The 15,576-nt window shown below is 35.8% G+C and overlaps 1 protein-coding gene across 1 annotated transcript in view; it reads right to left on the reverse strand.

The window, feature by feature from the left end:
- Nucleotides 1-7,320: 7,320 nt before the first annotated feature.
- E23 (ABC transporter G family member E23) overlaps nt 7,321-15,576 on the reverse strand; it is a 128,537-nt gene continuing 120,281 nt past the window's right edge. Inside the window, exons 12-14 of the mRNA XM_019051992.2 lie at nt 13,525-13,739; nt 11,769-11,977; nt 7,321-11,207 (exon numbers count right to left, since the gene is read on the reverse strand). Of these exons, the coding sequence (XP_018907537.1) occupies nt 11,024-11,207; nt 11,769-11,977; nt 13,525-13,739 (608 nt within the window). The 3' untranslated portion in view covers nt 7,321-11,023. The remainder of the gene's footprint in view (nt 11,208-11,768; nt 11,978-13,524; nt 13,740-15,576) is intronic.

Consider the following 15,576-nt stretch of genomic DNA (forward strand, 5'->3'; position numbering starts at 1 on the left):
ATCCACACAGTTAAAAAAAAAATACACAAGCTTAAGTTTATACGGGAACTGGGTCAAATGATTTCACAAGCCTTGTGTCAGCGTAAAAACTCGCACACATCCCCGAGTATATACTTGAACAGATTTGTGTTAAAATAGTCCATACTTTGATATTCATACACATCATTGTAAATGTTTTTTAAACAATTTTTTCCACAATTTTTACTCGTGTTCCAGAAAAAAAAACCCAACCCTGTGAATAAACACACAAAAACACCGAAGTTTATTCCTAGTATTGTGTTTTTAGAAATAGTCATTGAGTTTGAATAAACTCGGAAGTTGTCGATTTATTCCTAAACTCAAGAGAAAAAAAATACAAAATTTGAGTATAAACGCTGATCATTTGTGTAAATTCAAGCGAGTTTTTTTTTCAGAAATATGCAAGGCTTGTGTAAATATTTGACCCAGTTCCCATATAAACTTAAACTTTAGTTTTTTTTTCACATCGTTGTGCAAATTCCACTGAGCACAATGGAAGAAGTTAGTGTCCCTCCAACAGTTATCAAAGAATTTCAAACATCACAAATTCGTATCATACTCATAAAAAAATCAAACAAGTTAGACTATAGAAACAAATCTTTGGATAGAAGATAGCACTACAATAGTAAAGGCGTTCTATATCTATCGAATGTTCAAGTGTTCAGGAAGCAATTAAATAAATATTCACCATAATCTTGAGATTTATTTATTCAACAGTGCATACATAGATGCCGCCAAATGACGGCTATGATGCATGTCAAAAAGCAGGCTGTGTTAAAAGATTAAGAAGAACAATCACCTATAAGAACTCTTTTGAATCTTATGCATTTCCTACTAAACAGAACGTTTTCAATTGATAGAAAATTGCTACTAAGTTACCTTCACGAGGTAGATCCTTAAAATCATTAGGAAGAGAATTATACATCTGTACACAGATAAAACGTGTCCGAAAAATTTCTAGGTTCCGTCCGGATGTACGCTTCTCCAAACTCGACAGTGTTGCCATGTGGCTACACTGTTAGAAATTTTAGAAGATTCCGGGGTGAGAATCACTCTTACTTCGCCTCTATTTTGCCCATGGAAAAATCGAGTGAAAATACGAACGAGTGACCGACGGCGCGGAGGGAACAACACTCCTGAACTCGGCGTGTAATGCACCCCGACCACAGGGTGCTAATCACCACACAAAGGAGTGATTTCAGGAGAGGTGAGGGGAGGCTCGAGGAAGGGGCAATATGCTGCTACAAGAATTCACGCGACGCTACCGCGCAGGGTTTCAAAATTTCACGAAATCACGCCGATAGCGCTATCTGTCAATTAATGACTGAACTACTTTCTACGACATACTCAGCGCACGCTGTCAAATAGACATGGAAGTTCTTGCCATGAACATTAGTTACGGGTTTCTACAAGTTTATCACAATTGAAATTCGGATTACCTTACTAATGACAACATTAACCATTTACCTTAGATCCTGCGACGATTTGTAGCGTAAAATTCCGAGCGCTCCCGTGTGGATTTGGACCCGAGCCGCGTTGGTGATAGTCCAGTGCTCTGCCACTGAGCCTCGAGGGTCGGATGGTTGATAAGGCTGAAATCACGCCTCTTATTCTCATGGGTCGCGTTTGTGCAGTAGTGCGCGCAATGGCGCACTCTCTGCTCGGGGTGAAAATCACTCCAGGTAAAAGTGGGGAGTTAACAACTGATTCGCTGCAGCGACATTGTCTCGCTATCGCGGCAATTCACTTTCATGGAGAGTTCCGAACTCCTCGACGGAGTGATTTTCACTGCGATCTCAGGTCACTCCGCATTTCACTCCGGGTTTCCCGAAAGATTTTTAACAGTGTATGCTAGTTGTTCATTCGTCTTTCCATTCGTAATCACTATAAATCACTAAGTATAAGGCAGCGGAGCCTTTTCGTAACGATGCTATCGTTCAAACACAATAAGTATATCACGCAATGGAATGCTTAATACGTTAAAAATATACAACGGAAGAACACTCGACCTGGGTTGCACAATTCACTTGGACATGGGTCTCGCGGATCGCGCACGCTCTAACTGAGGATCATGGGTATCTGCGTTGCGAGACGGGGACTTACTGCGCATGCGTGAACCAAAATATATACACAACCACTGTGTTTTTACACACGAACAATGAGCATTAACACACAGAGCTGTTAATTTGTGCACAAACTCGTGCACTTTCATATATTTGTAGTGTGTTTCTTTACATCATTTCAGAACTTAATCATACTAGTAGAGTATTTTTTCTCCCAATTGGTTAATTTATTTTAACACACAGAGGTTCTGGTGCCCAACCGTTTTGAGTTTTTTTCTCGAGATTGCCTGTGTTTTATTTCTCTTTGCACCATGATGTTTTAGTCTACGAGTGTGCAAAACAACACCGACGTAAGAATATTTTCTTAGGACCGTAAAAACATTCTCTCTCGTTAATGAAAAGAAACACAGAGTCGTGATATTATTGTGCATCTTTTCTTAAGAGCTCAGAATATGTTGCAAGTGTTGTGTTTTTATTTTGAAAACACAAAGTTCTACGATTTCACTCAGTCAGAAGAGCCCTTGAGTAATTTTTGTAAGCATTTTTTTGTTATTTGTGTTTATTCATCGAGATTGTGCACTTTTTCTCCACCTCGAGTATTTTTACTCCAAGATTTTCAGAAGAAGTACACTGAAATTTCTAAAAACAACTACACAATAATACACAAGTCCTTTTTTTTTAACTGTGCATGCGGGATAACTAACTGAGTGGAAAAGGACTATATGATGGGGGAACTTTCGCTGAAATATCTACGAGCTACCTCTTCAGGTAATTAACTCGAATGCAACACATGCTACATAATATATGTAATACCTTCATCATTGAAAGGTACCCCCTGCCGCTGACCATAGGCTAATCAGGCGAACTTTAAATGTTTGTTTAAAGCTTTGGCGGTTAGAGAGTTAAAAAATTATTATCATCAATCGCTTCTCTCAGGATTTTTTGTGTGAAAAGACGTAATTATGTCTCAAATACGGATTGCCACGAAACATTTCTATTAGACTTGCTCTGAAATCGAGGTGTACGAATCAAATCACTCAGATAAACGATATTACTCAAATTGAGTTATAATCAATAAACGAGAATGCGAATGCGTTTATGAGAAGACTTAGGAAGTACCTTTGAGAAGTCTTGACGAACAAGCAGCCCTCTTCATTAATTACTTCCTTTTATATCAAATGACTTTTAAATAGTGAATGATAGTCTGGATTTAATAACCCGTAGCTCGCCTCATTTCGAGCGTTCCACATTGTGAGTTAGCAGTGATAATGTGCGTAGAGTTTAACATAGGCCTACGCTACATTCACATGTTGCCAGAGATACTCACGGAATACGGCAATTCTTCTTTTAGTGTCCCCATCGATTTGGACTAACGAGACTTAAATCCAAACTATTCTTCCTAGATTGTTTAAATTTTCAAATAAAGTTATTTATATTTTTATTACTTTAATTTTGAAATCTAAGTACTTCCTCTGACATTAATTAGTGAAAATCATTATGAACTGTTTGGTTTATCAAATTAATAGTTCTTAAACTTGTGATACAGCTTCAATTTTCTTTCATTTTATTTTTCATAGTTTTGAAGATTTAGTTTAGGTGTTTAAAGCGTTAATTATAGTTCAGTTGATGATTATTAGTCATTAAAACTCTTACCCAAAATATCATCCATTGAAAAACGTTTAGGGTCCTTATCCCTAGAATAGGATACAAGTAGCCCCGAACACTTTAACTTACTTTGCCTTCAAAATCCTAGTATTAAATCTTATTATTATAGGTAGTCTAAATTTTAAAATAACTAATATTTTCTTAAACATTAGCGTTGTTAATTTCTTTGAAGATGATCCTTGCATGGAACTGACTCGACTTCACTTTTTTATGGGTATTTGTCTCAATTTGTTTTTATTTAAATGAACACACTCGATATAGGTATCAATTCTCTCTAAGTTTGCCTCCAGATATATTTAAACCCCTTTAACTCGAATATCCTTTTCCCCTAAAATAGAAAGCTGCATATCACAGTGGAGAATGAATTAGTAATTTTTTTACGTTCATTACATGCTTCAGGTAGTCGTCAGAAAAAAATATTGAGGAGTAAACTGGGAAACTCGCTAGGTTGAAGTTGTAAGTAGTGTAAAGCCTTTGTAACCTGCGCTTACATGTCCAAAGGAACACACATTTTATTCTTGCCATCGAAAGTTTCATGGACCCGCGTGTTTTGAATCATGTTACCACTGATAAACGGAATAACTTGAGGCCATTGCATACATTTAGGAATACATTGTTTACAAGTTAGGCATACATGTGTTACAAGTTTCTTTCATCATTGAGTGGTTGTTTTTTATATCGTTGCGTTAAAGTCACCAGGAATATGCGGCAGCTGTTGTCGCTGGTTCTCACGGTGCGGTGATCCGGTTACGCTGCGGACAAGACCTAACGAATTAGTAATCTTGTGCTGGCCTACCAATATTTGACTTTGAGACCTCTGCATAGTCTCTGCATTGGTGGAAACGCCGAAATGCTTACGCAACTGTACGTGTTTAGTAGATATCTGTTTTGCAGATTTACAAATTGAAGGCTTTATCCTTTAGCACGTGGCATCACAAATAGGTTCCTAACAAGATGATGATTTGAGGGCAAAAGAATAGTTCTCTAAAATGTTTCTATAATTTACTACTTGAAAACTTAAAAAGCTTAAAAAACTTAAAGCTTAATAAACGATGAATCAGCTATCATTTTATGGCGAAACATTAAAATACTACGGAATTTCTGACGATAGCCTATGACGATAGCCGAAGATGAGGCTTGTAAGTAAAACAAACGGCAAGTGAGTGCTTCTAAACCTTTTGGTTTCTTCTTGTTTGCCTCCTCAATAATTTCTACCACTTATTTTTTCTGATATCTCTCAGTGGCGAGGCGTGAATGATTGACTATCGATATTTCCCCATTTAAAGCTGTGGCAAAGAATCGACCATTAAGGTGTTCGTTGCGAACACCCTGTTTATCGACCTTTTTCCATAGGTTAAATAGTAGATCAATCGATGTATCGCGAAGCACGCCTCTCCACTGATATCTCTGAATCTTTGTGCTCTTTGTCATCATTTCAAAAATTCACGAGACGTTATCTAGCGGTGAGGCAACACTTCAACAGTATTCCCCTTAATGAATACTATACATTTACACATAATAATTGAAACTGCAATTATGCAAGCCAATGTAAATAAATTCGTGAGTACAGAGTAAGGCCACTAATTGTAAATATAGTCAGTATATGTTGGAGGGCCTTTCTAAAAACTTTATCACACCAAGTGAAATTTTAATTATCGCTCACTCATAAATTTCTTCCCTCACAGTTTAAAATCCAAAAATGAACAAATACAACTAACACATTGAAATCAACTGTCTACATGACACCTCAATAATATGTAAAGTGCGCGAAAAAGTCATGATGCACATGTTCTCCCCAGGTCACAAAGTTAAATACACGTAACAAGCAAGAGTCGAGCAAGCAGATACCCACATTTTTTAATCATTGACTCGGAAATAACTAATGTTGTTGGTGGATGCTCAATTATGTTGTTAAAGTTGTTACTCTTAACATCACCTGTTACAATTCTTGGTCTCGATGAATGATTTTTATAGAAAAAAGAAAGAAATATTTTGTGCTTCAAAATGCATTCATGTTCCTTTAAAATGTCGTAGATACTTTACGACTTTTACAACTCTCAAGACACGGGTCAATGAATTAACAGTCTATTCATTGAAATAATGAAAGAAGCATAGGTACAGAGCACTATAAATGATTCTCTTTCAGTCACCAATTCCTCAAAACTATGAGTGATAATTTACCTTAAAAGACTTTATTACAATGATGTAATAGGTGCCACATTCGGCGAGAATGCTGGAATAGAAGTATTTTAGTGATGACAACTATTATTTTTAAGAATGATAGAATATGTGATATAGATTTTACTTACCTTCTGCTAGTTGATTATGAATGCAATAATGTCTTATGTATGGCTAATTTTCTTCTCACTTCAAAATAAAGTTATTTTATCTTCTTTTATAATTATTCAGTCTCAATTTTTTGCTGAAAGCCGTCCCTGTGCATTTGTTTATCTATTATAGGCATAAAATTGCGATACGAAAAGAAACGGTTTTCTACCCAAATGCACCAACCCAATTCTCCTCTTCCTTTTAACTTTCCTCTTTTTAAAATAATTTTTGATGACTTTCCACAAAAAATTCAGTAGCAGCAGAAACGCTAGTTTCTAGTATGCTGTTTCATTCCTAGTGAGACCTGGTGTCAATTTGCTTTGAGGAGCTGATAAATATGATTCACTTTACTTCAGTTTTTATTCTTGCTAAATAAAGGTAAGAAAATCATGAAGTTTCCCGGACTGTGACCGTTCACATAAAACCGAGCGTTAATTAGTGCCGAATTATGTTGCAATAAATGCCCCGTATGTGTTGGTACGAGAATTAACTAAAAGTTGTCTTCGGCTCATTCTTGATGATGTTAGAGAGAGTTTTCCTTTGAAATTTTAAAACGACATTTTTTGACAAAATAAGATAAAAACGCTGTTTTGAAAGTTATCCCTCCTTACACTATGGTGCTTTTCGTCGACGACAATTATTACAATACCGAATTAGTCATCTATAATGAATATCGATATCCTCAGTACCATGCAGTTAATGCTAATTACTAGCATCGATGTTATAAGGGTAGTGAGTTTAGCCTTAGTGCTTCTGTGGCTGAGAAAATCCTCAAAAATAGCCCAATGTATTCATCCTTCAAAAAAAGAGAGAGAAAAAAAATTTAAAAGAAATAAGAGCGAGAGGAAATACAAAATCAATCCTAGTAGACTTTTCAGAAAATTCCTTAATCCTCGCACAAAGCAACCACTATAATACTCGACGAGGATAATTCACCAGCATACACAAAATATGACGTTAAAAAAAGTTGATTGGCTCCAAAATGCTGAATTTTTTTCTTAGCTTCAGAGAGTTGATCGCCTATAAATATACTCAGCTCTTCAGTAAAAAACTTTCTCGTGATAATGGGTACTATGTACGAAATTTCGTCTAGAGAAACACAGGAGTGGCAAGTGAAATACATTGCGTTCTTATTTACTTGTATTATATTCTCATATTCCCACAAATATATGAGCTTCGTATATGTGGTGTTCATGCGAATGTAGTATAAATTGCCCCGAAAAAAAATTAAATTTGTAGACTTGGGTTACATTGATAGAATAATTTTTTAATATTTAATGAACTTTTCTGTGACAGAGAATAGAAACATGAATGATGATTATTGAAAATATCAAGAAAATTATGAAAAATCAAAAATAAATATTTAATAGTCAATAGTCAATAAGTAAAAATTAAATGAAACTGATCACTGCGTTGAGGATGAGTTAACCCTAGAAAAGTAAACAAAGAAACGCATAATGCGAAGGTATATACAAAAATATTAAGGAGTAAAATTATACAATATTCATGGGTAGGTACATACAGAGTAAATAGACTACCTATTCACAAACATGCTTCTTAACAAAAATTAAGCTATCACATTTATACTGTTGATTACATATTTACAGCTACTAGTGTAGTATTTACGAAAACATGGCATACTACCAGATTTCCGACTGATGACAATAATAAGTATACAGATAACAGAGGGTAGTTAAAAAAATAAATTCTTCCTGGGTTTAATCTAGAGATACCTATGATTTGGTCAACATTTTAGAAAGCACGAGAACTATCCTCCGTTTATTTAAATGTATTATAAATTCTGTATTCTCACTTGTAAGTGAGTAAAATTACCGATAATGAGCAAGATTCTATGAGAAACTTCTTGAGATATCAGAGAAATTTATCAGAGACAACGGTACGGCTTGATGCCTCCTTATTAGGGTAGCAGCAAGGGTTGTGCTGATCAGGAGGGAGGGGGGGGGCTTTCTTGTGACAAGTCAGTCTCAAGAACGAATACAGTCATGAAATTATTCTGATTTGCTTATGATTTGGTTGATATACGAGTATTAGCTCTAAGTATTACAGGCACTGTACTTAATTCATGGTGAATACAAAATTACATTGGAGGAATATCTTGTACTGGTGCTAGTCGTTAAAACCCTCAATTTGAGGAAATATTGGGCAAGCTGCAAATATTTTTAGCTCTTTTTAATTATTAAAATGTACTCTCTTTGAGTCCATTGGAGCATTGGGCAGTGTCAAAGTGATCACACTGCAGTTGATCAATTATCAATCATATTACTTAACGTAAATTCCTACCTAACGAAAGACTTTTATATCTGCTTATCAATTTATTAGGAGTGTCATTTGAAGTTGGTCAGTTAAGTCAGATGACTGGAAAGAATATTGAAATCCTCGAGGATGAGGTAAGTGGAGACTTACAGTGAGTCATACATGGGAAAAAGTAAAATTTAGATAAAAATAAGCATATTCTTACACTTCACGAGAATGATCTACTTCGTGAAAGTTATTATTTTTAAGACCGACAAACATTTCTTACTGCGGCACGTAAATTTGGAAAACATAAATTAATATTTAAAAAAAGCTAAAATATGAATCGGAGATCACGAGTTTAGTCCTCATGAATTATTTTTTTTATTATTATTGCTTATTGTCAGTTCTTTGACTCAGAATTATTCAATCAAAAATTACATTGCATTTAGAGATCATACACATACAGCCCAATGAATTAAAAGATGATCCATCTCTGAAAGAGAAGAAGATAATAAGACACAAAATGCAAGAAAAAATTTAAGCAGTAATAAATAATAATTAGAATCATCAATATTTTATTGCGCAACGTGGCTCAACAAGTCGTTATTTACCGATTTCTTCCGAGAAGCAAAAAAGTGCGACCTAATTTTTTCATAATTCTCATTTCTCCGGCATACATGGACAGTGCTAATTTTTCCGCTTATAGTCGGAAAGCGGTGGTAAAAATGGTCACACAAGAAGGGACTCGTAAGAAAAAATGAGGGCCTATAAGAAATATCTCAAATACACCAATGCTAAGTGACTTCAATTTATTCATATCCTTTCTTAATAATGGAGAACTCTCACTTCCACCAAAACAAGTTCCCTTACCTATATAAAGACAAGGCTCTTGATATCAACTTCATTCGTGTAAGTTATTCAATTTTTGGTCAATTTCTTGAAGACTATCAATTCTCATGACCATATCTCACAGAGTACCAGTTTCTAATTACAAAAAAAGTCTTTGTCTTTTCATCTTTATTAAAGAAGTATTTTCAGTGCGACAAAATTAAAGGAAGAAGTTATATAACTGCTTTTGAAGAGATAGAAAGATATTAAAAGTACAAAAATAGTTTTTACATAGCTGGATAGCTGATGCAACAACTCAATTATTTGGTATACTACTTAATGAAACAGCCAATTTTTGGTCCCTCTGAAAAATTCGAAAGACATTTTTTCTAAATTACCGGTAGAAAAAATAAATTCTTGCATAACTGCCTCAATGACGTTTTTTACTGTTCTTTCAGACTCTTATCATCTGGATTCTTCACGGTCCTTTCAAGACGACAGGTATTTGTAAAGAGGACTGTTGGGGGGCTGAGCCTACAGTCATCATGATGAGAAAAATCAATTTTTTGTCATTATTTGCGATGAAAAAATCCAATTACAAAATGTCAATGAATTAAGTAAAAGAGCATCTTCATTGGCATTCAGTCATTCGTAACAATCTGAATTTGTTGTTGCGTAGTTATTTCCTTAAATTTGTTATTGTGAAGAAAATAATATCTTTTAATAACACAGTATAATTAAAAATACTTTTCAAGTGGTGAAAAACATCTTCAGAGAATTTTGAGAAATAGTTCTCGATAGCTTTAAAGGATAACGTCATAAACATGTTAGAACATTTTGAAACAACGCATGTTTATATACTTTTGGGTGAACAAGGGATGTCTAGTGAGCCTCTAGACAAGCATTGTATTAACTTTACAACATATTTTCTCCTCAAAATCTTACGTTGAAAACTATTAACACAATGGGGAGTCTGGAGATCAACTTAGGAACGAGATGTAAGTGTCTACAATCAACATGGATTAAGTAGTAAAAATACAGATGACGTCATTTGTGTAATCTAACTTGCCTTTGGTCTGTGTTAAAATATCTGTTAATATCTCGTTCAGGATTTAATTTCCAAACCTCTCATTGTGTAAATCGTTTCCTACTTAAAATTTGGGAAGAAAGCATGTGCCGTTTTTTCGAATTTAAAGCTTGTCTAATGGCCCATTTGCAGAGAGGCACTGAAAGAGAGCATCGAACATATAGTATGCTCTGCTCACAGATATGTATAACATAATAAAAAATATGTACCTTGAATCAACTGTCGAGTGTCAAGCAAAATTAACAATCAGAACAAAGCAATTGATAGTTTGATCTCTTTTCGATTACAATAAAATGAAAAGATATTGTATACACACTTTTTATCAAATGAGTCCTTTCAGCAGTCTTTCTATGTACAATTATTCAATAAAACAAACGTAATAAAATACATTTATTGCTGAAAAAATTATTGAAAATAGTAATTTTACAAACAACGATTTTATGATCGACTTAGGTAAATGTATAAATATGAAACCTAAAAATTACCGTTGTTATTATTTAAATAATAATAGTCAATAAAGGAAGTAATAACTTACAACAAAACAGGGGCACAGCCAATTTTTTAATATATCATAATTTTCCTAACAATAAAATATTTAAGGAATAAAAAGTGGGAATAAATAAAAGGATGGATAGATATGTTTTGAGTGGGATGGAGAGGGAGAAAAGGGGTAAACAATCAATTATTTGGAAGGTGAGGAGGTCTGGAAGAAATTTTGCGAGAGGAGGAAATTGACTATATATTTTAGAGGATGATGGGATAAAAAAGTAAACCTTAGTTATTTGGGTGTTCGAAAATAACGCAGTACGAGGTAACCTAACGATCTGAACACAACAAGGAAAAGGAGTAGAATAATTGTATTTATCCATAGTGGTAAGCTTGGACCTTCTGCATTTAAGATATCCTCCACTGGAATGTGAGTTGAATTCTTGCAGACATTGAACTTCGACTGACTTGAGCACCTGAAAAACACAAATCCAAGAGATTCTAATTATCACTCCCATTACGAATTTGAACGTCCTAGAGCTTGAACTCGCTACTCAGTGTGGGCGGCTTTTAGGGCTTAATCCTGCCCCTTTAAACCGGAAACGAGAGGAACCGAAAAAAAATCTTGAGCGAATTATGTATGGAACAGATGATTTTACAACTCTTTCTTGAGTTAACTTTGAGATAGATCACAAACTCATCTATGGAGAGCAAGCAAAAAGAGGAGTCCAAAATTGCTCCACGTTTTGCTCCAAAGACTTGTTTGACATCAAATGTTGGTATTTTTCCTCCGAAATGCTGAAAAGCCGACGGCTGATAAGATTTGAAACCTTGAATCAATTCTTAAGTTTTAGTATATCAGTATGAATAGGTACCCCCTCCTTGTTTTATTTTTGCCAAAGAGATGTTCAATTTGTATCAGATTGTTTTCTTCGAAGAGAAGTGAGAGTGCCTTTGGCGCCAGTATCGTCTAATTATAATAATTCTTTTAATACATTTTAATATTAATATTTTTATTAGGTTTAAACTTTACTTACGAAATTTGGTCTCCGGAGCTGAACTCAACGATTTGCATGTTTTGGTACGCGTAGTGGACCATACTTAAATATTGGACCCACTTCAGCCATGGTGGGATATTCGTCGCTAAATATCCGCCAAATAACTGCGTGGCTAGTGTGTAGAGGGCACTAATTGTCATTGATACTTGCGAGTCCATGCAACAAGCTCCGACAAAAAATCCAACACTCTAAACAGAACGATAGAAACTCTGCTTAGTTCTACAATAAAGATCACACACATTTATTTCTTACTATGTCCTTTCTATTACCCCTTTTTTCAAAGTCTCCTTACTGAAATATTTCAGAGCTAGAGTGTCTTGGATTCTGAATAGTGATACAAACAGCAGCACGGAGGATTTAAGGAGCGCAAATCATGAGAAATCTGATATTGCATTAGGAAGGGGAAAGCAATGGTAAAACGTTTAAACAAGACACAAGATTCTGATACCACTATTCGAGCTCTTGAGAGCGCATGTTGCCTACCCTCCTAAATGAAGGAATATTGAATGCAAAAATCTGTACCAAAAACAAAGGGCAATACTCCCAGCGTTTCCTCCTCTGTAAATAAGACTGTAAAACATTGAAATCACCATCGTTAGAATATGAAATTACACTTCAAATACGTTATTGTTTTCTGTCTCTATATTTAAAATTCTCCACGTTCATATAGGATGGGCTTCATTAATATTACGGAAGATGTAAAGTATCTTAGTGAATATTAATGTACAATCTGATTCATAGATTCCATTTAAAGTCGACAATCGAATTCCACGTTTCCTTTTGCTTCATGTCACCTGCACTTCTATCAGTTTACAGTTCAGGTAAATGAACTGAGAATGTTTGTAGTTAGTATTTCGATAAAATCAGAGCTTTTTTTAACATCATAGATAACGGAACGCTCTTTCAACTCAAAATAACGCAAAAAAACGATGGAAAATTACACGAAGTTGGGTTCGGACCAAACATGCAACGATTTTTACCCAACGGTGGGCCGAGTTGCATACGCTAGATTTGGGGGGGCGAAATCTGAGATCGAACTTATCAATTTTTCGAAAAAATGATTTGTCTTATCAGCTCAGCACATATGAAGAGTCCGATTTAAAGAATCAAATGTCTGATTTGACAATTCAAAGTTTAGCATGACAAGCTTGGTTCGATCAATATCTAAAACCAAACTTTCAGTACAAACGATCGAACTTTCCTTTTCGGTGTGTATATCTGTCACCATGGTCCTTGGTTTGCACTTATATGTCGCAGGCAAATAGTCAAATATTCTTACATAGACTGAAACTCTGATTATTTTGCTGACTGTGGTCAAAATAGTTATTTGATCATGTGGGAAAGAATTCCTTATAAAAACTTGCTTCATGCGATCATATTCATAAAGACATTCTGCTGGTCGTTGAATGCAAATTTATCTCAAAACATGCAGAATTTCATAAAATAAAAAGTTTTCACAATTTTGATGGTTGACGAAACATGAGGAGCATTTTTGAACGGGAAACGCAATGACAATTTGTACTTGGACGGATTTTTAGTTTCAAAATATTGAAAAGTTGGGAGGTTTATGTGAAAACATAGAAAACCTCGTAAACTCTAAAAATTTGGGTACCTGCCTAGGCGTTTGATAAAATGTCTGATTCGACTTTTTGCCTGCGACATGTAAACTGACCCTCCTAAAAAATGTACAGCTAAGTAAGAAGTACGGAAACAATATTAGATGGATGATAATTACCTGTGCTACGATAGTGTTGAGAAGTAAAAAACTAAGCAATGTGAGGAATGTGGAAACTTCGTGGCAGCCGAGCATCGGGTATGATATGAGGAGATAAACTGCCGGCAGAGTAACAGTCAATGGTAACTCACCAACCATTTTTGCTAAGTAATACGCAGAGAGGCGATAGGATCCAGATTGCCGCTCTTTGTTTATGACCTCCCGTTCAGAGGGAACTGTAATCAATCATCAATCGAATCGAATTATCATAAAATCTCCAGTCTGAAGATTAAATATCACGTATGATTAGAATTAGACTAAAATTTGTGCATGCCATCTACTACACTGGACAAAAAAAAACACATTGGATCTAGAGTCCAGACTCTTAAAAACATCGAAAAAAAAAATACCCTTGATTCAATGGGATTTTTGCTTAAATCAAGAACCAAGCCTCTTAATTTGAGTGGATATCCTTTTGATTTAAGCAAAAATCTGATTGAATCAAGAGTATTTTTTCTTGTCAATGTTTTCAAGAGTCTGGACTCAAGATCCAATGTGTTTTTTTCCCAGTGTAATATGTCCTGGAAGTATTCAAAATAGGCCAGTTGCGCTGGTAACATAATTGTGTTTTAATGCTTGATTCTTGTCGATTAGCGAAAATAATAAGATCCGTCCAAACAGCAACTTTCTACGTTGAATATTAACCGAGATATCGTCCTTTGAAACGTCGGGTTTTTGACGTCATCTACCCCGGTAGTGCATAACATGGTATGTATACCGCGTTGGATGACGTCATAAATCGAGTTTTTCAAGGCGAAATATCTCGGTTAATATTCAACGTAGAAAGTTGCTGTTTGGACAGATCTTATTATTATTAGTCGATCTGCAAGAAGAAAGCACCGAAACCCGATTCTGTGACCAGCGCAACTGATCCATTGTTTCATGGGCAGTTTTGTTCTCTGGAGAAAAATTATCTATGGATTTTGCTGTGTTTAGCAATAAATAAGCCATCTTATTCAGAAAAAAAATGTGATTGGCGTAAGTCAAAAAAGAATTGCGGCGGGTTTCATACAAAGATTAGAAGGGCCGGATTTACTTACTTGCCGCCCATGGGCCGCCTATATTTTGCCGCCCCCTTCTCATTCGTTTTGAAACATCCATAAAAACCATCAAGTGAACGTGCCGGAGGGGGAGAGGCGTATAAGACGCGTTTACTCGTGTTGGTCACATTTTTTACGAAAGCCCTGTCAACACTACTAGCAAAAGTTAAGCTCCGTAAACCTATCTCTGTGTGGAAAAGGCCCTCCATTTATAAGAAATGAACCAAAAAATTATGAAAGAGCAAACATAAATGTGGTTTAATAATTTTAACTTCCGCCGCCGCGCCGCGCTGACCGCACTGTGTTTGGCGCAATACGTGAAGTATTCTTTCAGTCTTACATGCGCTATGCGTTTCGGGCCGACCGCTGGACGCTGGTGCACGCACCGTGTTTGACGCAATGTGTGAAGTATTCATGCAGTCTTGTAGGCGCTATGCTTTTCACGCTGCCCGCTGCTGACCGCAGCGACCGCACTGTCTTTGGCTCAATGCGTGAAGTTTTCATGCAGTCTTGTAGGCGCTATTATGTGTTACATGCCGACCGCCGCGCCGAGGGTTTCTCCTTTTCATCTCACGCTCTCGTCATCGCTCTCTGCGCCGCGCCGTTCCAGGCCAAATTCCGTGTTCGGTTTCTCTCTTAGTCTTAACTCGACTAATTAATGGTGCTGTCTATTGTATCACAGAAGGACGACAAAATTAGAGATATACTCTCAAGAAATGAGAGATTTTGTTACCTTTTCTCGTTCGTAATTTTTTTTTCTGAATCCGATTTGTCTTTATACCTAAATTTAAAAAAATTGCAAAATTTGCCGCCCCCTTTTTCCGCCATGGACTGCGGCTCATGTAGCCACCCCCTTAATCCGGCCCTGAAGATCAGATTTTGAATCGTGTTATCTGTCGAATTATCGATTTTGATGCAATCTCTCTGCATAAAGTCGGTTTACATTGCACTATGGCGCCCTGTGACACCCAAA

This window comes from Bemisia tabaci, chromosome 5 (assembly GCF_918797505.1).
Source record: "Bemisia tabaci chromosome 5, PGI_BMITA_v3".
NCBI classification, from domain to species: Eukaryota; Metazoa; Arthropoda; class Insecta; order Hemiptera; family Aleyrodidae; genus Bemisia; species Bemisia tabaci.